At 47.7% G+C, this 22,917-nt stretch overlaps 1 protein-coding gene across 2 annotated transcripts in view; it reads left to right on the forward strand.

Annotated features, from left to right (window-relative positions):
• Positions 1–607: 607 nt before the first annotated feature.
• Positions 608–22,917, forward strand: part of ube3d (ubiquitin protein ligase E3D) — a 423,439-nt gene continuing 401,129 nt past the window's right edge. For both annotated transcript variants that reach the window (XR_011940766.1, XM_072499800.1), the window contains exons 1-4: positions 608–776; positions 3,581–3,777; positions 11,531–11,621; positions 16,211–16,451. Coding sequence is in view for 1 of the 2 variants with exons in the window: in XM_072499800.1 (XP_072355901.1) it covers positions 700–776; positions 3,581–3,777; positions 11,531–11,621; positions 16,211–16,451 (606 nt within the window). In the remaining variant the exon portion in view is untranslated. The remainder of the gene's footprint in view (positions 777–3,580; positions 3,778–11,530; positions 11,622–16,210; positions 16,452–22,917) is intronic.

Raw genomic sequence — 22,917 nt, forward strand, 5'->3', positions numbered from 1 at the left:
AAGATGCTTGCAAGCATGACATGAAGGCCCTAACCATGAAATATTGCCCCTGGGGTGATGTGCAGTACCGCATTGATCAGTGGCCACAGCATCCTGGCAACACAACACACCAAATAACTTCTTGTGTGGCATTTGTGGCAGAAACTGTCCCTCAAAGATTGGCCTCTTCAGACATCAGCAAAGATGAGTCACATGAAGACATTGTTTGCTGTGTCTTTCCTCCATCATCTTTCATTGCTGGAAAGATGCCAGACTGGGTGGGCAGAGGAAGGATTCTGAGTTCCTGTGACATGTGTTCATTCCTATTTACACGTGCCTAACATTCCCTTCGAAGAATGTTATCAAAAGGCGAATTTGTCAGTCGGTGCAGCCTCCCGGGCTGCAGTGGGCGCTGTGTCAAAATGGATTTCCCCGACTGCCTCTTCTTCGGGAGGCGAGTAATTAGCGCGGGCGCATGCGCGCCGCACAGGAGACGGAAGGCGGAAGCAGCGCGCAAGCGTTCTGCGCCGGGGCCGGCAGGCAGGGGCAGTACGCATGCGTTCAGCGCCGGGAAGCGGAGCAGTACGCATGCGCTCTGTGCCACTGTCGGCTAAAGGGAGCAGGGCGCATGCGCTCCGCGCTGGTTGCTTGTTACTTTGTTCCCTTTTGATTCAGGATTTCCTCAAATGGGCACTGGCCCCCCCAGGACTAGAGGGGGAAATGCAGAGAAAACTATTGCAACCACGGGTCTTCTTAGAGATCAGACACAGCACGCAAAGCGGGCAATTGATAATTGGGTAATTGTTTTCTTTAATGACAATACACACTAACAATAACGGGGGGATGGGGTATTTAAAAACGTGTTCCTGAATTGACATGTCACTGATAGATACATTGTAACAACAGCAAAACAGCTCTTATAGACACTTTGACAAATATATTTGAGAGTGTTTGCTTGTCAAGATGGGAATAATTTGTATTGTGGTATTCGATGAAGTAGTAAGGATTAAAAAAAGTAAATTTAATTGCTTTTCAGTTGGTATGCTCATATGGGAGAAAACCCGAGCCAGTGTGCACATGGACAATTCGACATCCCTTTAGGACTAGGGCGGATGAGTTAGCTGAGATTTCTGCTCATTTATAGAGTGGGGCTTAAACCTGTTGGCAGTGTTGTATTGTTGGAAGGTGCTCACGTTTTGATAAATCATTAAATCGCTGCCTGCTGACCCAGGTAGATGCAGCAGATCTCACAGTGTTATTAGAAGAAGGATGATGAGTTCTCCCCGTGTCAAGGTCAATATTTGTAGCTCACGTAGCATCACAAACCGATACTTTGATTATTTATGTCACTTGCTGTCTATGATCTTGCTATGTATAAATTGACAATCAGTTTTGACCACAAAACAACAATAATTACACTTGAGGAACATGAGACTTTAGAGGAAATAGCGATAAACACAGTTCCTGTTGCAGGCGAGGAAGTGCTGGTGATAAAAGGGCTTTTCATGTGTGGTCAAATGGGTATTCTTTATCTCTCCTTCACCATTCTCCAAACTCTCCACTGCCTTGGAGCTGCAGTTTCCTCCAGTTAACACTGGGAAGACTAAAGCCATCATCTTCCACCCTCATCACTAACTGATTCTACCCCTGCTTGGTCACTACTGTCTCAGGCTGAACTGGACTGTTTGAACCTCTGCATCCTATTTGACCCTGAGCTGAGCTTCTGAGCACCCCCCGCCCACCCCGTACCTGCTCCCCACAAAGACTGCCACTTTCCACCTCATAATACCCGTTCTTATCGTAACCCACTGGATGCGGAAGCATTTCTCCATGCTGATGTTAGCTATAGGGATGATCAGCCCAGTACTCTCTTGTCCAGCCTCTTATTCTTCACCTTCCATAAATTTCAAACTCATCCAAAAATCTGCAGTTTTCAAGCCCACACAGACACGACGAGAACTTGCAGGCACCGCACAGACAGTGGCCCGAGCCTGGAATTGAACCTGGGACCCTGCCGCTGTGAAGCAACAGTGCTAACCACTGTGCTACCATGCTGCCATTTAACCTCCAGCAATAGTACAGTATCTTACCCGAACTCTCTGTTCCTCTGACTTTGGCCTCTTGTGTATCTATTCCTACCACTCTTCCCAAAGGTGGCTGTGTATTCGGTCACCTGGGCCTTCAGCTCTTGAATTCACTCCTCAGCCTCTCCAACCTCTTTAAGACTCTTCACCTGGTAACCAAGCTTCTCAATCTCCTTTGGCTGAGGTTTCATTTTTCTGAGTACTTCTCCGTGACGTGCCTTGGGAATATTTTTACATGTCAAAGGTGCTGTATAGACGCAGTTTGTAATTTGGGCCTTATCTTTGTGTGATGCAGGTACTTGCTATGCTCGCAATAATGAAAACAAAACATGTCACATTAAACCAGGCATTCATTGAAATTCGCCTAATTTGTGATAGTTTCTTCGAAAGTATTCTAATTGGTCTTGATTTTTGCCATGACCGGGCTCAGCATGACTCATATAAATTAAAATGTGGCACCGCAGTCTTTAGGTTTTATTAGCTGGTTCAGGATGAAGTTTCATCTTTGGCTGTGAATGATAAGATTTACAGAAATTGTTAATGAATATCTAGTCACCTCTGACCAAGGACCTATTATGCAGTCTGATTGCTAATTAAATCTGCATAATGATATTGAATCTTGGCACTGTTCCTCACCTGATATTAAGTGAAGTTCACAAGAACCTTCATGTAAAGATAAGGGGTGGAATTGTTCCCCAAAAATGGCAAAGTGTCAGGTTCTGACTGAAAACCTGTGTGTTTCTCCTCAGAAACTGCCCCAGGTTTTCACTCCAGAACTGCTGACACTTTCTCAAAAACAGGCAGGAGGGTGCATGTTTTGCACCGTCACTCTGGCAGGGTGAGGCCTGATAAATTCAGCAAGCCCGGTTCTACAACAGAGGTCTGGGCGCCTCTTTTAAACGGCATTCCGATCACAAAGTGCAGTTAAAACCACCCCCAGGGTTACCCAACTCCCACCCCCCACCTTCGCCAGCTTTGGGACATTCCGCAATTCTCAGTGAATGCCATACCATTTCTGAGTTTGGAAACCCGTTGTGATTCCTACCAGCATTTTGTTACACCAGTGGTGGGGGAGGGAGAAGTCTGGCGGCAGGGTAGCACAGTGGTTAGCACTGTTGCTTCACAGCTCCAGGGTCACATGTTCGATTCCAGGCTTGGGTCACTGTCTGTGCGGAGTCTGCACGTTCTCCCTGTGTCTGCGTGGGTTTCCTCCGGGTGCTCCGGTTACCTCCCACAGTCCCGAAAGACGTGCTTGTTAGGTAATTTGGACATTCTGAATTCTCCCTCCGTGTACCTGAGCAGGCTCTGGAATGTGGCGACTCGGGGATTTTCACAGTAACTTCATTGCAGTGTTAATGTAAGCTTACTTGTGACAATAATGAAAGATTATTATTAACCAACCTGGAAGCAATTGCATTGAATGCATTATTTTTCAGGAATAATGTGCACACTTATTTCCCTGCTGTTTTGAGTATGGATTAGCAAAATAATGCATTGTATTCTTCTTCTTTGAGCAGAAATGTTCCAGAGAATTACTCAGAATTGCAAGTTACTCTTGGCCTATCATCCATACATCTCCAGACCGTGGGGCAGGGTATGAACTTGGATTTACCAGTAGGGGTCAGAATTGTTCCACCTTCCTGCCGCAGTCTCCAGTACGTTACGGGAGATGGATTGCACATGAGGCTACAAGTTCAGGTTGATGGACCCGCAGGTGACTATCTTTTATATATTTTTTAAAAGTATATTTATTGGAATTTTTCAATTTTTACAGTGTAACAGTTTAACATATAGTGTGTGTGCTCTTGCCAGCTGTCCTCAGTCCCCACCTCCCCCTTTCTTCCTAATCACAATTGACTTTGAACAGGTCTTGGGAACAGGCTGATAAATAGCCCCAATGCTTTGTGGAAGACCTCATCCAACCCTCCAGCTAAACAGAATTCTCCGGCGTGCCATTAAGGAAGCAAAAGCTAGGGCAACGGCCCTCTTCACCATATGTAGTTCTGGCTGGTCCGATGCCCCAAAGACTGACACTCTCGGGCACTGTTCCACCCTCACCCCCGCAACCTTGGACATTGCCTCGAAGAAGGCTGTACAGAACCCGACAAGTCTTGGGTGGGCCCAGATCATGTGGACGTGGTTGTCTGTGCCTCCCTGGCATCGTTCATATTTATCCTCCACCTCCTGGAAGAAGGTGCTCCTTTGGGTTCTGGTTAGGTGCGCACTGTGCACCACTTTAAACTGCATGAGGCTGAGCCTTGCGCAGGAGGAGGTGGAGTTGGCCCTGCTTAGTGCTTCACTCTAGAGTCCCCACCGTATTTCCATCTCTACCTCTTCCTCCCATTTTTGCCTAGCACCACCAGTGGTGTCCTTGCCTTTTCCAGGAGTCGTCCGTAGATGGCCTCACAGTTCCCCTCCTCCTTACTGTCCATATTTATTAGCTCCTCCAGTTAAGTGTCTCTCGGGGCACAAGGATACATCGTTGATTTGAAGGTGCTGGAGTTCCTGTCCTGTCGGTAGCTCCAGTTCTTCTGTTAGTTCGTCTAAGGTCACGAGTCTGTCCCCTATGTAAAAGTCCCTGACCTCTAGCGTCCCCCCCCTGTCCTGTCTCCATTTTTAAAATGTGGTGGGGATTTGTGGTTACCGCGGATGGCGACCATGGAGAACATCCTGGTTAAACCAAAGTGTTGCCTCAATTGGTGCAATGACCTTAAAGTCACTACCACCACTGGGCACGATGTGTATTTTGCCGGGGGGGGGGGGGGGGGGGGGGGGGGGGGGGGGGGGGGGGGGGGAGGTGGTATGGAAGTGCTGCTGTGGCGAGGGCCCGGAGTGTCGTTCCTTTGCAGGAGGACTCCTCCATCCGCACCCATTCCATGTTAGGTTATCGTAGCCATCCCCTCACCCTCTCAGCTGTGGCTAACCAGTTGTAGTATTGCAGGTTCATAGAATCAGAGAATTTACAGTGCAGAAGGAGGCCATTCGGCCCATCAAGTGAATGGTAGAACCCTCAAGAGTATTGACAGTCAGAGAGATCTTGGTGTACAGGTCCACAGGTCACTGAAAGGGGCAACACAGGTGGAGAAGGTAGTCAAGAAGGCATACGGCATGCTTGCCTTCATTGGCCGGGGCATTGAGAATAAAAATTGGCAAGTCATGTTGCAGCTGTATAGAACCTTAGTTAGGCCACACTTGGAGTATAGTGTTCAATTCTGGTCGCCACACTACCAGAAGGATGTGGAGGCTGCAGAGAGGGTGCAGAAGAGATTTACCAGAATGTTGCCTGGTATGGAGGGCATTAGCTATGAGGAGAGGTTGAATAAACTTGGTTTGTTCTCACTAGAACGAAGAAGGTTGAGGGGCGACCTGATAGAGGTCTACAAAATTATGAGGGGCATAGACAGAGTGGATAGTCAGAGACTTTTTCCCAGGGTAGAGGGGTCAAATACTAGGGGGCATAGGTTTAAGGTGCGAGGGGCAAGGTTTAGAGGAGATGTGCGAGGCAAGTCTTTTACACAGAGGGTAGTGGGTGCCTGGAACTCGCTGCCGGAGGAGGTGGTGGAAGCAGGGACGATAGTGACATTTAAGGGGCATCTTGACAAATACATGAATATGATGGGAATAGAGGGATACGGACTCCAGAAGTGTAGAAGATTTTAGTTTGGATGGGCAGCATGGCCGGCGCAGGCTTGGAGGACTGAAGGGCCTGTTCTTGTGCTGTACTTTTCTTTGTTATTTGTTCTTTGAGTCTGCACCGGCCCTTGGAAGGAGCACCCTTCTTAAGCCCAAACCTCCACCCTATCTCTGTAACCCAGTAACCCCACCTAACCCTTTTTGAACATTAAGGGCAATTTAGCATGGCCAATCTACCTACCTACACATCATTGGACTATGGGAGGAAACCGGAGGGCCCGGAGGAAACCCACGCAGACACGGGAAGAACGTGCAGACTCCGCACGGACAGTGACCCAAGCGGGAATCATACCTGGGATCCTGGAGCTGTGAAGCAACAGTGCTAACCTCTATGCTACCGAGCTGCCCACAAGGCAGTTGGGCAAGGCCGGTTGGCCCATGTTTTTCCTCCTTAGCAGTGTAGCCTTGGGAATCCTTGGGTTCTTTCCGGCGTGATTATTTTGTCTATCCCTTGGGAAAAAACCTTGGGTATGAGATCGGTATGGATTCGAACAGGAAGAGGAAGCTCGGCGGCACATTCATCTTGATTGCCTGCACCCTCACCACCAGGTTAAGCGGGAGTGCATCCCATTCCTTTTTGACTTCCTCCGCCAGACTGGTCAGATTCCATTTGTGGACCCGTGTGCAGTCATGGGCTACCTGGATCACCAGGTAGCGGAATTTGCTTTGGGCTAGTTTGAATGGTAGAACCCCCAGCTCTATCCCTCCCCCGTTCGGGTTCACTGGGCATGCCACGCTCTTGCTCAGGTTGAGTTTGTAGCCCAAGAAGGCCCCAAACTCTTCCAGGAGCTTCATGATTACTTTCAGGCCGCTCTGTGGGTCCGAGATGTAGAGGAGCAGGTCACCCGCATAGAGTGAGAATCTGTGTTCTCTGCCTACTCTCCGGACGCCCTTCCACTCTTTAGTGCTACGCAGAGAGATCGGCTGATTAAATTCGGCCCACTTAAGTCCGCCCCAATGTTCTGATTTTGTGTCCTTCCCAGGTACTCGCCTTGGTCGCCGACCTCAGGATCCTCTCATGATCCTGGTATCGATGTAGCTTTGTGACGACCGCCCTCAGTTGTTCCCCCGCCTTGGGTTTTGGCCTGAGTGACTTGTGCCCTCTGTCGATCCCCGGCGGGTTGGGGAAACTGTCCTGACTAGGTTGTCCAATATTTGGGCGACGTAGCCTGTCAGGTCCCTGACCTTGGTCCGCTCCTGCAGGTCCACAATCCGAATGTTCTGGTATCGGGACCTAATCTCTCGGTCCTCAACTTACCCTTTTAAGCTCCCTTGGGCCGCCACCAACCTTTTGACGTCTGCCTCTAGGGCGAAGATCCTGTCACTCTGGTCTGTCGATGCTTTCGCCAATTTGTGGATAATTTTTCCTTGTGCTTCCACCTTCACCTTGTGTTGCCCTATTATGTATTTTCTTTTTATTTTATTTTCTTTTTCTTGATTTCTCGAGGAATTAAGGGCTATGGAGAGAGAGCGGGTAAATGGAGTTGAAATCAGCCATGATTGAATGGTGGAGTGGACTCAATGGGCCGAATGGCCTTACTTCCACTCCTATGTCTTATGGTTTATTGGTCTTAAATGATCTGTTTGAGCTGCTCGCAGAAAAATATTTCTCACTGTACCTCGGTACACGTAACAATAAACAAATCCAAATCCAAATCCAATCCATCGATTGCTTTTTGTATGGAGACTCTCGCCTCTGTGACCGCCACCTGGATTTTGACTTTTATCGTCTCTTTCATTGCAGTCAGTTCCTTCATAAGGAATGCCTTCCACCCGTCTCCAGATGGTGGGGGGGGGGAGGCTGATGCTCTGGTCGTCGGCCTCCCTCTCTCTTGGGTTGCCAAGGCCCCCTCGCCTCGTGGGTCCGCCGGCTCGTCCGCCTGTTGCTCATGACCTTTTCCCTTGCTTCTGCCGTCCCTTTGAGCCCTCGGGTTCCCGTTCTATTCCTTTCCTTTCTCGGTTAAGGTTGAGATGCTTTTGCATTTTTGGGCAAAGTTCGCCTAAAAGTGCCTATTTGGTTATGGTTTGGAGGGGAGCCACCTGATGTGCTTGCACTCAGCACATCACCCTCACCGGAAGTCCATCTTGTATATTTTTGACTCTCACCCCCTTGGCGCCCTCGCTCACTCGCCGCTCTCGCTCCCTCGCCGCTCTCGCTCCCTCGCCGCTCTCGCTCCCTCGCCGCACTAGCTCCCTCGCCGCACTAGCTCCCTCGCCGCTCTCGCTCCCTCGCCGCACTCGCTCCCTCGCCGCACTCGCTCCCTCGCCGCTCTCGCTCCCTCGCCGCTCTCGCTCCCTCGCCGCTCTCGCTCCCTCGCCGCTCTCGCCACCTCGCCGCTCTCGCTCCCTCGCGCTCCCTCGCCGCTCTCGCTCCCTCGCCGCTCTCGCCCCCGCGCCGCTCTCGCCCCCTCGCCGCTCTCGCCCCCTCGCCGCTCTCGCCCCCTCGGCGCTCTCGCTCCCTCGCCGCTCTCTCCCCCTCGGCGCTCTCTCCCCCTCGGCGCTCTCTCCCCCTCGGCGCTCTCTCCCCCTCGGCACTCTCTCCCTCTCGGCGCTCTCTCCCCCTCGGCGCTCTCTCCCCCTCGGCGCTCTCTCCCCCTCGGCGCTCTCTCCCCCTCGGCGCTCTCTCCCCCTCGGCGCTCTCTCCCCCTCGGCGCTCTCTCCCCCTCGGCGCTCTCGCTCCCTCGCCGCTCTCGCTCCCTCGGCGCTCTCTCCCCCTCGGCGCTCTCTCCCCCTCGGCGCTCTCTCCCCCTCGGCGCTCTCGCTCCCTCGCCGCTCTCGCTCCCTCGGCGCTCTCGCCCCCTCGCCGCTCTCGCCCCCTCGCCGCTCTCGCCCCCTCGCCGCTCTCGCTCCCTCGCCGCTCTCGCTCCCTCGCCGCTCTCGCTCCCTCGCCGCTCTCGCTCCCTCGCCGCTCTCGCTCCCTCGCCGCTCTCGCTCCCTCGCCGCTCTCGCTCCCTCGCCGCTCTCGCTCCCTCGCCGCTCTCGCTCCCTCGCCGCTCTCGCTCCCTCGCCGCACTCGCTCCCTCGCCGCTCTCGCCCCCTCGCCGCTCTCGCCGCTCTCGCCCCCTCGCCGCTCTCGCTCCCTCGCCGCTCTCGCTCCCTCGCCGCCCTCGCTCTCTCGCCGCTCTCGCTCCCTCGCCGCTCTCGCTCCCTTGGCACTCTCATACCCTTGCCTCTTGTTTAAAGAAGACCACCTGCTTCAAGAAGACGACCATCATACCAGTGCCAAAGAACCAGTGTGCCTCACTGACTACTATCCGGTGGCCATGACATCAATCGTAATGAAGTGCTTTGAGTGGTTGGTCACAAAACACATCAACACCATGCTCCCAGGATGGCTAGATGCCACATATTGCGCAACCGGTCCACAGCAGATGGCATTTCCCTGGCCCTACACTCATCCCTGGAGCATTTCGACAACAAGGACTCCTACATCAGACTCCTGTTTATTGACTACAACTCTGCCTTTAACACCATAATCCCAGCCAAGCTCATGTCAAAGTTCCAAAACCTAGCACTTGGCTCCCCACTCTGCAACTGGATCTCCTTTCTGACCCACAGACCATAATCAGTAAGAATAAACAACAACACCTCCTCCACAATAGTCCTCAATACCGGGGCCCCGCAAGCTTACGTACGTTCCCCCTACTATACTCTCTACATACACACGACTGCGAGGCAAAATTTGGTTCCAACTCCATCTACAGGTTTGCTGACGACACGACCATAATGGGTCGGATCTCGAACAACGACGAGTCAGAATTCAGGAGGGAGATAGAGAACGTAGTGAAGTGGTGTAACGATATCAATCTATCCCTGAATGCCAGCGAAACTAAAGAGGTGGTCATTGACTTCAGGAAGCAAAGTACTGTACACACACCTGTCTGCATCAACGGGGCCGAAGTGGAAATGGTTGACAGCTTCAAATTCCTAGGGGTGCACATCACCAAAAATCTGTCCTGGCCCACCCACACCGACACTACGACCAAGAAAGCACAACAGCGCCTATACATCCTCAGGAAACTAAGGAAATTCGGCATGTCCACACTGACTCTTACCAACTTTTACAGATGCACCATAGAAAGCATCCTATCTGGCTGCATCACAGCCTGGTATGGCAACTGCTCGGCCCAGGACCGCAAGAAACTTCAGAGAGTCGTGAACACTGCCCAGTCCACGAACCCGCCTCCCATCCATTGACTCTATCTACACCTGCTTTGTGCTTTGGGAAAGTGGGCAGCATAATCAAAGACCCCTCCCACCCTGCTTACTCACTCTTCCAACTTCTTCCATTGGGCAGGAGATGCAAAAGTCTGAGAACACGCACAAACAGACTCAAAAACAGCTTCTTCCCCACTGTTACCAGACTCCTAAATGACCCTCTTATGGACTGACCTGCTTAATACTACACTCCTGTATGCTTCTCCCGATGCCAGTGTCTATGTATTTATATTATGTACCATGTGTTGCCCTATTATGTATTTTCTTTTCTTTCCATGTACTAAATGATCTGTTTGAGCTGCTCGCAGAAAAATACTTTTCACTGTACCTTGGTACACGTGACAATAGAGAAATCTAATCTCGCCGCTCCCTCGGCGCTCTCGTCGCTCCCTCGGCGCTCTCGTCGCTCCCTCGGCACTCTCGGCGCTCCTTCGACGCTCTCGCTGCTCCCTTGGCGCTCTCGCCGCTCCTTCGGCGCTCTCGCCATTCCCCATTACCTGGCCTCACCTGGGTTGAGTCCTTTGGTGCATTTGCTGCTCCCTCAACGCTCCCTCTCCACTCGCTGCTTCTTCTGGGCCTTTTGATCCCCTGTGCTCTCGTCGCTTCTACGGAGCTCCCGAGTATCAGTACCGGTGGCATTATTAGTTCACTGGTAACTTCTCATTTCTCTGCTTGTTAGTGACTGATGGACAACTTTTCATTCCATGAACAAACTGACAACTCAGTGAATAGTCATCAGTTTCTGAACGTACTAAAATACCTGCACAAGACACCCCCAGTGCCATTACTATGTTGAATTGATGATTGGTGGTTGTGAGAGACATCCATTTGCATAGTTGCATAATTGTATTTTCTTTTCAATCCATCTTGTCAATTTGTTTCACATGAGTTTCTGATACTTGATGAAGGGAGATCTATGATTTTTCTGTCAGTTTCGAAGTTGAGAAAAGTTCACTCATGCCTGAGGCAACTGTGGGTTCTGTGATCAATTTATTCACAGAGAGAAAAAGCGTACGGTGGACTGTCAGCCATAGTATGTTCATTACTATTTTTTGCAAATTCTTTGCTTGTAGTGTATTTGTCAGTTAGATGTGAGGAGTGCAATTCAGTGAGTAACTGTGCCAGGACAGTAATAGACCCAGAGCTCGAGGGGACAGGCCTTATAGGTGCACTGTTACTTTGCATCAAATGTAAGGGTATTTTCCTGGAAAAGAATAAAGTAGTGTTATAGGAAAAGTCTGCTGGCTGTTGTATCGGCATTGTACCACACAGTATAAAGTGTAACTTTGGACTATTAATCCTGCAAGCTGATGTGGCCGAAAAGTCTGTGCTGTTTTTAAGTGGCATGTTATTAATACTTTTAAGTAGGCAGATTATCTGGGGTCCATCAAACCTTTGACAAAACTTGTGTTTAAAATACCGAGAAAGTCAAGTTTGCACGTGTTTTCATCTATATAATCGCCATACTTTATTTCTTCTTGAAATGGTAAAATCTAAGTTTGCAGATTTCATCCCTGATGTTATCCAATAGTAACTGGTGTTTCGTTCTTCTTTAGAGCTGGCCCCGACTGTGATCGAAGCCTTGAAGCCCCAGACATGCTATGTCTTTCAGTGCCAAACCTGTGGACAAGCTGTACTCCAGAAACAGTAAGGCACTTTTTCATTGATTTTTCACGTGGATGATGATGGAAAAGCATCTGCAAACAAATGTAGTGTAGGTGTATAATAGTGTACGTATATCATTGTTCAATATTGGAAATTGTTGTGTGTCAGCCTCGTCTCAGTGGCATCCTCTGATTCAGAAAGTTGTGGGTTCAATACCCATGGCGGAGTTAGGAACACATCATTTACACCGGCACTTCAGGGCAGCTCTGAATGGGTGCTGCACTGTTGGAGGTGCCTTATTTTGGATCCAAGTTAAACCAAGGCCTTGTCTTCTGTCTCGGATAGACGTAAAGATTGTGTAACGCTTTTCAAAGGAGAGCAGAGGAGATCTCCTGGTTCAGTGGCCAATGTTTAATTCCTTAATCAACAGCATTAACGCAGAATATCTGATCATTTACCTCATTGCTGTTCGTAGGAGCTTGGCATGGGCAAATTGACTGCTGTGTTTCTCTACCTTACACCAGAGACTACACTTTAAATGTGTTTCATTGGTTGTGAAGCACTTTGGAAATCTAGGAGCAGGAGCAAGCCATTCAGCTCTCAAATAAGCTGTGTAGTTGGATTCCCAAGTCTCTTTGGACCTCTAATGTTTCTTGTTTTTTTACACCATCAGGAAAGGACACTGTTTGACCCTTTTTATAGCTTCTGAATGGATGACCTCACTGGATGAAATCCATTTCCCATAATTGTGTCCATTCACTTAATCTATCGGTGTCGCTTTGTAACGTGTTTCCCTTTATACTGCCTATAATGCTGTCCATCTTTGTGTCATTGGCAAATCCGGATATGTGGCTCTGTCTCCCATCATCTACAGCATGATGTGGAGATGCCGCCGTTGGACTGGGGTGAGCACAGTAAGAAGTCTTACAACACCAGGTTAAAGTCCAATAGGTTTGTTTCAAATCACTAGCTTTCGGAGCACTGCTCCTTCCTCAGGTGAATGAAGAGGTAGGTTCCAGAAATATATATATAGGTAAAGTCAAAGATGCCAGACAATGCTTTGAATGCGAGCATTTGCAGGTAATTAAGTCTTTACAGACCCAGAGATGGGGGTAACCCCAGGTTAAAGAGGTGTGAATTGTCTCAAGCCAGGACAGTTGGTAGGATTTTGCAAGCCCAGGCCAGATGGTGGGGGATGAATGTAATGCGACATGAATCCCAGGTCCCGGTTGAGGCCGTACTCAAGTGTGCGGAACTTGGCTATAAGTTTCTGCTCGGCGATTTTGCGTTGTCGCGCGTCCTGAAGGCCACCTTGGAGAACGCTTACTCGGAGATCAGAAGCTGAATGCCCTTGACTGCTGAAGTATTCCCCAACTGGAAGGGAACATTCCTGCCTGGCGATTGTCGCGCGATGAACGGAATTCCCCCTCTGTGTAGCGCTGGAATGTGGCGACAAGGGGCTTTTCACAGTAAATTCATTACAGCGTTATGAGGGACGTTATTAGATGCCTTCTGTACGTTGCTATCAATGATATCTATAGATATTCCCCAGTCCACTACTTAGTCACTTCTTGGTAAATATCAACGAGGCTACTCAGACATGACCACCCTCGGTTGTGAAAATGCACCTCGGTGTTTTTGAGAACTTATAAAGGAGCAGTGTGCCTCAGGTGAAATTTGTTCATTTTAGAATTGTTAATGATATAGCAAATTAATGTGCTTTCCCTTCACTGGTTTCAAGAGAAACAACATTGCCTTTCTGCTATTTCATCAGGGAAACCGAGCCTTCGTGTTCTCACTTGAGTCTTGACATTTCTGTACGTCAGCAGTTGGTACTGATCTCCTGTTGGCACACTGTATGAAAGTGGAGTGGATAGTCTCACCAATACAACCATTGTATCAGGTTAATTGTGCCTGGTGGCATTGTCAAGCTGAAGATGTCATTAACCAATTTAAAAACTGATTTTAAAGTAGAACCATAATATATTTTGAACACTACAAAAAACATTGAACATGCATTTCGTGACTGTCATTTCTCCATCACATTTCAAGTATGACACTCAAATTTCTGACACACTAAAAACAGAAAATGTAAAGAGCCAACATCTTTGGACCCTCTGAATAACTGTTAATGATACCTAAGAAAGGAAAATAACACTGCATTCTGAACCTAGTCCACTGCTTACTTGACGGTATTTGGCCTTTGCAGCATTAAAGGCTGACAAGTCAGCAACAAGACTGTCGCCGTGCATGATATTCCTACTGACAGCTTTTCATCTGGTTTACCATGGGCAACCTGTCTGCAATGGTACAAATTCTGAACTATTTATCTTTGATGCTATGGTAAATCTTTTGTGAAATATACTTTTCTTATTTTAAAATTTGTTTATGGGATGCAGGCATCGTTGGCGAGACCAGCATTTATTGGCCACCCCTAATTCCCCACAGAAGGTGGTTGTGTGTTGCCTTCTTGCATTGTATAGTCCATGTGTGGGAGGAACACCCACAGTGCAGTTAGGAAGGGAATTCCAGGATTTTGACCCAGTAATAGTAAAGGAACAACAATGTAGTTCCCAGTCAAGATGATGTGTGACTTGGGGGGGAACCTGCAAGTGATGGTGTTCGAATGCACCCCCTGCCCGTGTGTAGGTGATGAGATCACAAGTTTGGAAGGTGCTGCCGAAGGAGCTCTGTTGAGTTGCTGTAGAAATAGTAGACATTACTGTCACTGTGTGTCAGCGGTGGAGGAAGTGGATGTTGATGAAAGTGGATGGAGAGTCAATCAAGCATTGTCCTGGATGGTGTTGAGCTTGTAGCCATCTGGGATGGCCACTTACAAAGGATCCTGGGAAATATGGCCACCTGCAATGGACCATGGGAAATATGGTCAACCCAGGACTAAGACGCTCCCCGCTTATGTATTTTGGCAACTCCGATAACTAGACGCTATCGAAACCCCCAGCTGCTTTGCATTCTAATGGCCCATTTCCCCAGAACAAAAGACCTGGACTCAGGTAACAGATACAGATACAGACTCATTGGTGCCCCTCCATTTGCTCAGGGAGTCCAAAAAGCCAAGGTCAATGACTGCTCAGGTCACGTTCTGCTATCAGGGCACCCGCCCCTTTATTGGCTAAAACCGAAGGCAATAATCGAAGCCTGCCGAATTATTGGGTCCAAAGCTAAGGACCGCCCAAAAGAGTGCGAAACCCCAGAAGGATAAAGCGAAACACTGCCATGCATTCGGTCTCTCTTGGCCCCGGCGCTCGCTCTCTCTTGGCCCCGACCTACGCCTAAAACCAAGTGCAGCATCACGTCCAGAAGACAAGTTCAAGACCAACGATCGATACCAGACGGATGAGCCCAGCAGAAACAAAGTCACTTCTCCAGACCAAGCCACGCAAGATCCGAACAAAGGCCTTGTTCCTCTGCATAAAGCCGGGTGCCTGAAGTTAAGTACAGGTTGTTGTAGTGTTCGGTGTAATTTAGCTTGTAGTGTTTTATGTTGCATGTCGAAGTAATTCTTGTGTGTAAATAAACTATCATAGAACTTGAACTAACTAACTGGTTATTTGGTCTTTGATCGATATCCGGTAAAACCTTGTGGTATCATTTGATACCTGCCGACTCTGAAAAGCAATATCATCATTAATAACGGTCATATTAGTATCCAGTTAAAAAGAGCAACATTATTGGCGTCTCTGGTGCGAATTGGCAACAAGCTTCTTGAGTGTTGTTGGAGCTGCGCTCATTCAGGAAAGTGGGGAGTATTCTGTCAGACTCCTGACTTGTGCCATGCAGGTGGTGCAAAGGCTTTGGGGAAATTAGGAGGTGAGTTATTCACCAGAATTCCCAACCCTTGCCAGGTTCTTGCAGCCACAGTATTTATATGGCTGGTCCAGTTCAGGTTCTGGTCAATGGTATCCCGCAGGATTTTAATAGAGGGGGATTCAGCAATGATAATGGCATTAAATATCAAGGGGAGATGGTTATATTTTCTCTTGTTGGAGATGGGTATTCCTTGGCACTTGTGTCGCACAAATGATACTTGCCATTTGTCAGCCAAAGCCTGAATATTCTCCAAGTGTTGCTGCATTGGACACAGACTGCTTCGGTATCTGAGGAATCGCAAAGGGTGTTGAACATTGTGCAATCATAAACAAACATTCCCACTTCTGAGCTCATAATGGAAGGAAGGTCATTGACGAAGCAGCTAAAGATGGCTGGGCCTAGAACACTACCCTGAGGTACTCCTGCAGTGATGTCCCAGGACTGAGATGATTGACCTCCCACAACCACAACCATCTTTTGTGATCTAGATATGGCTTCAACCAATGGAGAGTTTTCCCTCTGACTTCCATTGACTTTGGCTCTGCTAGAGCTCATTGTTGCCACACTTGGCTAAATAATGCCTTGTAGTCAAGGACAGCCACTCATCTCTTGGGTTCAGGTCTTTATTCACGTTTGGACCAAGGCTGTATAAAGGCTAGGAGCTGAGTATGCTTAATGCGAGATACGTCTTGCATTGATCACATTGCAATTTAGATTGTCATGATTTCCTTTTGCAGTTGAGGCCCTACGGCATGCATGTCAGTTTCTATGACTCTAATGATGTGCTTATTCACATGTAGGATGTTTCAGAGAGTTCTACCGTTGCCCAGCGGAAATTGGAGTGATTTGGTGGAACACTGGTGCTGCCATCCTGATCCATTTACAAAGGCATTACAGCCAAAGTTGGATGACTGTTTATTGGGTGATATGTTCCTGTTGGTGAATGTGGCGAGCATTGACAAAACTGCTGTGTACCAAGTGAAGACGGGTCAATCAAAGGCCAGGCAGAGCGCAGATAACACCGGAAACCATTTGGTGCAGGTAGGGGCTTTGTTTTCAACAGATAGATACTTGAGAGGGACATATGTAGCCTTCATCTTGATTGCATTGAGAATATTAGATATTGGGACATAGAAATGCTACATTTTATGAAAACCAGGTTGAAATCTGTATTTGCACTTCTTTTTATTATATAAATTTAGAGTACCCAATTCCTTTTTCCCAATTAAGGGGCAATTTAGCATGGCCAATCCACCTGCCCTGCACATCTTTGGGTTGTGGGGGCGAAAACCACGCAACCACGGGGAGAATGTGCAAACTCTACACGGATAGTGACCCAGAGCCGGGATCGAACCTGGGACCTCAATGCCGTGAGGCAGCAGTACTAACCACTGCACCACCGTGTTGCCCCTTGTTTTTGCACTTCTGCTTTAATAGAAAAAAAAAACTTGCATTTATTTAACATCTTGAATTCTCCGCAGCCCCCGCCGAAATTGGTTCAGAATGGCCGTTTATGATGAAATCGGGACTGACGCCGGGACTGGAGAATCGCTCGGGAATCGCTCGCGCGCGATCTATGCAGCGCAGCTAGGGGGCCATTGACAGAGGCCCCCACCCGCAATTCTCCACACAAAATTAGCCGGGTTCCCGACGCCGTGGTTCTAACCACGTACCGGCCGTCGGGAACCTTGGATGGCGGCTGCGGAGTCTATCCATGGCCGCCCTGGTGGTGGGGGGGCGAGGGGATCAATCATCGCGGGGGGCCTCATGGACGGCTAGGGGAGCGATCGGGCAGCACAGATCCACGGGCGCAGACGATCCTGGGGGTGCCTACATTTCAGAGCTGCCTCCGCGGTTCAAGTCCGCCATGGCGCTTGGCACGGCCGCTGCGGGCCGCCGCCGTGCGCATGGGCGGTCTCACGACCGGAAGTGCGGGGGCCCGTATCCGCAGCCAGAGCTGCGAGGAACGCTCCGGGGCCCTGCCAGCCCCCTGCAGAAAGGAAAATCGCTCAGGACGTTCTTTAAGAAAGTCAAGAATGAAACGCCAGCATTTTTACGCTGGCGTGGGGACACAGCCCCATTTTGGGAGAACCCAGCCCAAGATGTCCCAAAGCCGTTACAGTGAATTGTTATGGGCACAGCGGATGTTATGTCCCAGAAGGGCAACTTGAAACAACTACCCTTTCCTGTGCTCGCACTTGTGTAGTTTGAGGAGAGGTTTGAAATCCAGAAATGATGTCCCTGACTACATGTGATAATGTTATAACAAAGTGAGTGTTTATTAAGCAACCGGAAAAGACTGTAAAGTACATTTAAATAAGACAATGACTTTACAACCAATCTCAATTTAACTCCCTTCAGATGTGACTCTTCCCAATCTGTTCCCTCACACCTTATAAATTTTACGATCTATGAAAGTCCAATAATCTTTGCCTCGCAGTGCTTTTACGTCTCTTGGGGTTGCTTCTGTGGCTAACAAGCAGGTTTTCCAATCTGGCTTCCTTCACACTGCCTGCTGGGAGGTAAGCAGCTATTCCTTGGCTGAGAACTAAAACAGCTCCCCTCATTGGTTTCAGTATCTCCTTAAATATGTTTTTTCCTTTGAATCTCTCCCTTACTGTACCGAACTTCTTTAGAACTGCACTGTCCCAGACTTAATTAACTTAATTTATTTATTTTAGCTTTTAGAGCTTGAAAGAAAAGTAAACTTATTTTACCCACCTTCCCTCGGCCACCTTTCTTCCACACTTTGCATATCATATCCATTGAATCCTAACAACCCATTCAGATCTATTCATGTTCTGTACCCATTCGTACCAAATTTCCTCAGGTAAACATCTGCTTGCAGTCTTATTAGGCTCGATAACATATTAAATGCACAGTTTAAATTCACACATTTTCCCTTGCCTTAGCCATCTTATTAACAGATTAAAGTATGACCAAAAAAAAAGAACATGCTCTAAATTTCTGTAATTCTGTTTGATAATCCTTGAATTTGGGAACAATTGAGTACAACATGTTGATTCCCAATTATACTGTTCCATAGAGGTAGAATGTTCACACCTAACTCCCAGACTCTGCAAAGTAGAGGCATGTTGATGGGTTCTCCCAGGAGAATAAACACTTGTTTCAAAAAATTAGAGATGTACATAGGGAGGACCCAGCTTGAGTTGGTTTAGATCCCAGTTAATGTCTAGAGTGCCCTATCGACAACTTTAAACATGTACTCCATGGAAGTTCATATTGAAGCTCCTGGAACTGCCTTTTTACATTTGAAAATGGACACTCACAATGTGGCTAAGATGGCTGCCAAGGGTCAGGTGACCGTTGCAACTTCAATACATCTATCTGCAGCTTTTGCAAAGTTCCTGATTGCATTATTATGGGGGGGGGGGCAGAGAAAGGGGAGCCCCGTTTGAAATGAACATATCAAGACAAATTTACACTTGCGCCTGGGGTTTTAGCTAAAACACAAATCCCAGACCCAAGGTCTCCAAGTTTGAACTCTAACAGCACGAGCAAAGTAGCAAACAATTTATCTAATGTAAGGTGAAGGACCCATCCATTATCTTCTTTGTATAGCACTGGCTTTGAGCCATTCTGAGTGGACAATACCGGTATTGGCCATGTGACTGAAACCGGCTAGATATATTGGGTTTTGTCTATGAACATATGAAATAAGTGCAACGTGGACCATTCGATCTTTCGAGCCTGGTCCACCATTCAATAAAATCGTGGCCGATCTGTCTGTGTTTCGAATTCCACATTCCCATCTAACCTGATATCCTATGATTCGCCCGCCAAACAAGAATCTGTCCACCACTGCCTTAAAAGCATTCAATGACCCCACATGATTTCCCTTTCACAAAACCATGCTGACTCTTCCTGATAAGGATTTATCGGGTAGCACGGTGGTTAGCACAGTTGCTTCACAGCTCCAGGGTCCCAGGTTCGATTCCCGGCTTGGGTCACTGTGTGTGCGGAGTCTGCACTTTCTCCCCGTATCTGTGTGGGTTTCCTCCGGGTGCTCCGGTTTCCTCCCACAGTCCAAAGATGTGCAGGTTAGGTGGATTGGTCTTGCTAAATTGCCCTTAGTGTCCAAAATGGTTGTGTGGGGTTACGGGGATAGAGTGGAGGGAGCTCTTTCCAAGGGCCGGTGCAGACTTGATGGGCCAAATGGCCTCCTTCTACACTGTAACTTCTATGATTCAAAGATTCTATGATAATCATGAGTTTTTCAAAGTGTCCAGATATAAACTCCAGGCCCCAAGTGGGTAACAGAAATGAAGTCCACTGAATTTCTCAATGGGTAGGGAAATAGGGGCAATAGTAGGTCTTAGTTCCATCAGAATGCAAAGCAGCAACTGAGACCCCTTTATTCAAGAAGGGAGTGAGGCAGAAAACAGGGAACTGTAGGCCAGTTAGCTTGTCATCTGTCATGGTGAAGCTGGAATTGATCAGTAAGGAGTTTATAGCTGGGCACTTAGAAAAACTCAAGGTTACAGGGAAGAGTCAGCATGATTTTGTGAAAGGGAAATCATGTTTAACTAAATTATTGGAGTTCTTTGATGGAGTAACATGCACCGTGGATCAAAATTGAATGAATGTTAGATAATTTAACTTTAGATAGATGGATACAATAAAAGATTTTAAACTGTAGAAAGCCATGTCATGTATATACAGGTGAAGAACGTACATGCGAGAGAGTAGACTTTCGGTTCCATTCTGAATCAAAATCTTGTTCCCAAAGAGCTTTAAGAGTAGAAAGAGAAGGGAAGTGCAGTGAAAAGATTAGGGAACATAATTTGGAAATGAACCGCCGGAAAAAGGATTTGATTTTAATTTAATATCTATCAGTGATTTAGGAAGTAACAAAGGAACTGTGCAATTTTTGTTGCGTGCAAAGAGTCTGATTTGTAAATAGCTAAAGTGTCGGTGGGACATGTCATATTTCCGAGAGAGAGTCAAAAGAAGCAAAAATATTCTCAATATATAAGTTAGCAAGTGTTTTGACATTTCTCGTGTGCCAAATGTAAAAGGCAGAATCTCCTAATAATTATGGTCAGGGCAGGGGGACAGGGGGTGTCAGTTTAAACTGCATTATTTCCCTGCTCTCTATCCACCCAAGGTGTTTACCACACACACACAGTTAGGGTCAGGATCAGAAGTCTAATAGAAGGTTTCCCCTGAAGGGAGATTGACTTATTGTAGGGCGATCTGTCTTTCGAGAGCGAGATGTCCACAAAGGGAGAAGGTACATAGAGTGAGTTAGTCTTTGAGGAGTGAGATCCAAGGTTCCAGCAATTTTGATGAGGGGTATCAAAAGGGTTGATAAATGAGCCCTTCTTTTTGCATGGAGAGGCGGACCAGGAGAGGGCAGCACGGTAGCATAGTGATTAGCACAATTGCTTCACAGCTCCAGGGTGCCAGGTTCGATTCCCGGCTTGGGTCACTCTCTGGTTGGAGTCTGCCCTTCCTCCCCGTGAGTGTGTGGGTTTCCTCCGGGTGCTCCGGTTTCCTCCCACAGTCCAAAGATGTGCAGTTTAGGTGGATTGGCCATGCTAAATTGCCCTTAGTGTCCAAAATTGCCCTTAGTGTTGGGTGGGGTTTCTGGGTTACGGGGATTGGGTGGAGGTGTGCGGTTGGGTTAGGGTGCTCTTTCCAAGAGCCGGTGCAGACTCGATGGGCCGAATGGCCTCCTTCTTCACTGTAAATTCTATGAAAAATTCTATGAAACCATTGTGTTTGAATCGTTAATGCTTAAGCCATGAGCACTATTGTTGTTAGGATCTGCAAACGGCTGTCTTTGTTTGAAGCTGGCTGGAGTAGACAAACTATTTGCTGGATCATTGTATTCGTTTGGCTGGAATGTTTATGGGATGCAAGGTGTGTTACGTTCCAGATCTTTAAAGTGTCAGTGTTTGTTTGGTTTGAAAAGGCTCAGAAACCTCCAGAAGCCAGCATGTGACCAGCTGGAACCACTTGTCAGCTCAGAAATTGTCAATTTTGAAAAGCACAACAAATAACTTAATAAAGAAGCCCAGCTGACAAATATATATATTTTTTTCTTCAGGCAGGTCTCGGGTATGAAATAATGAAGCCAGAAATAAATGATTTGTATCAATAATGCTGCAATAAAGAGAGAGATTGTAGCCCAAAGTTTAGAAGAGCTTTTTAACATCTGCCTTTTTTTGCAGTTTGAACCTATGTTTTCTTGTCCTTTTCTTGGAATTTAGTCTGAAGAATATTTTCTGGATTTGAATTTTCCATATAATTTACTATCTTTTATACTTTATTAGGTCGAATTCATTGCTTTTTTGAAAATCATCACCATTGCTTTATTTTATGTCAATGGGTCCAGTGGGCTGTTGGATTATTAGGCACTCCAGCCAGGGCAAGAGGAGTCTTTTTTGAAGATCCAGCAAGCTAGAACCATCTTTAAATTAGATTATTCATGCATGCGTGAACGTCTATGACCCTATGTATAAAGTATATGCAGAAACAATGACTACTTGCATTTGCATAGTGCCTTTAATGTAATAAAACGTCATAAGGTACTTCACAGGGCTATTGTAAAATAAAATCCGGCACTGATATGACACTAAGATGACACTTGGGCAGACAACCACAAGCATGGTCAAAGAGCTGGGTCTTGCCTGTGTTAAGGGAGGAAAATGAGATAGAGAAGTGGTGAGTTTTACAGAGGGAATTCCAGAGCTTAAGGACTTGGCAACTGAAAGCACAGGCATCAGAGGTGGAGTGACTTAAATTGGGAAAGCTCAGGAGGAGCCCAGGTATCTCATGGGGTTTTGAGCGCAAAGAGATTACAGAATAGAGAGGGATGAGCCCATTGGAAAGATTTGAAAAAAGGATGAGAGTTTTTAAATTGAGGCATTGCTTACCTGGGATCCAGTTTAAGTCAGGGAACATAGGGGTGATGACTGACTTGGTGCAAATTAGGACATGAACAGCAGAGTTTTGGATGACCTCCAGTTTAAGGTTTCAGAGGCCAGCCAGGATGGCGTTAAATTGGTCAAGTCCAGAGGTATCGCACTTCCGGTGGCGGCTATGAAGGAGTAGGTCGCACGTTTGGTGGCTCCTGCTCGGGTCGGACCTTTCCCCCCAATTTTTTTGTCGGATCTGATTCGGAAAATTGATGTTGCATGCAATTGTGAAGAGGAATCCTACATCAGTGCATGGAGAGGTGGACCAGGAGTGCTCGCAAAAGAAGAAATCGGCGAACAGAGAAGGCTTGGGCTGGGGCTGCAGCGGGAGAAAGCATGGCGGACGACTGGAGTCCTGGCTCGACCACCCAGCGGTCGACGGAGCAGCTGATGCAGTTCATACAGGAGGGCTTAGCCAAGCAGAAACAGGAATGCTTGGACCCGATTAAGGAATCGATTGCGCGGCTGGCTGGAACTCAGACTGGATGCTCAAGATCGGGTGATCCAGAAAGTGGAGAAGGCACTGACTGAGCAGGAGGAACTGTAGCCACTTAAAATGGCCA

Source organism: Scyliorhinus torazame, chromosome 4 (assembly GCF_047496885.1).
Source record: "Scyliorhinus torazame isolate Kashiwa2021f chromosome 4, sScyTor2.1, whole genome shotgun sequence".
NCBI classification, from domain to species: domain Eukaryota; kingdom Metazoa; phylum Chordata; class Chondrichthyes; order Carcharhiniformes; family Scyliorhinidae; genus Scyliorhinus; species Scyliorhinus torazame.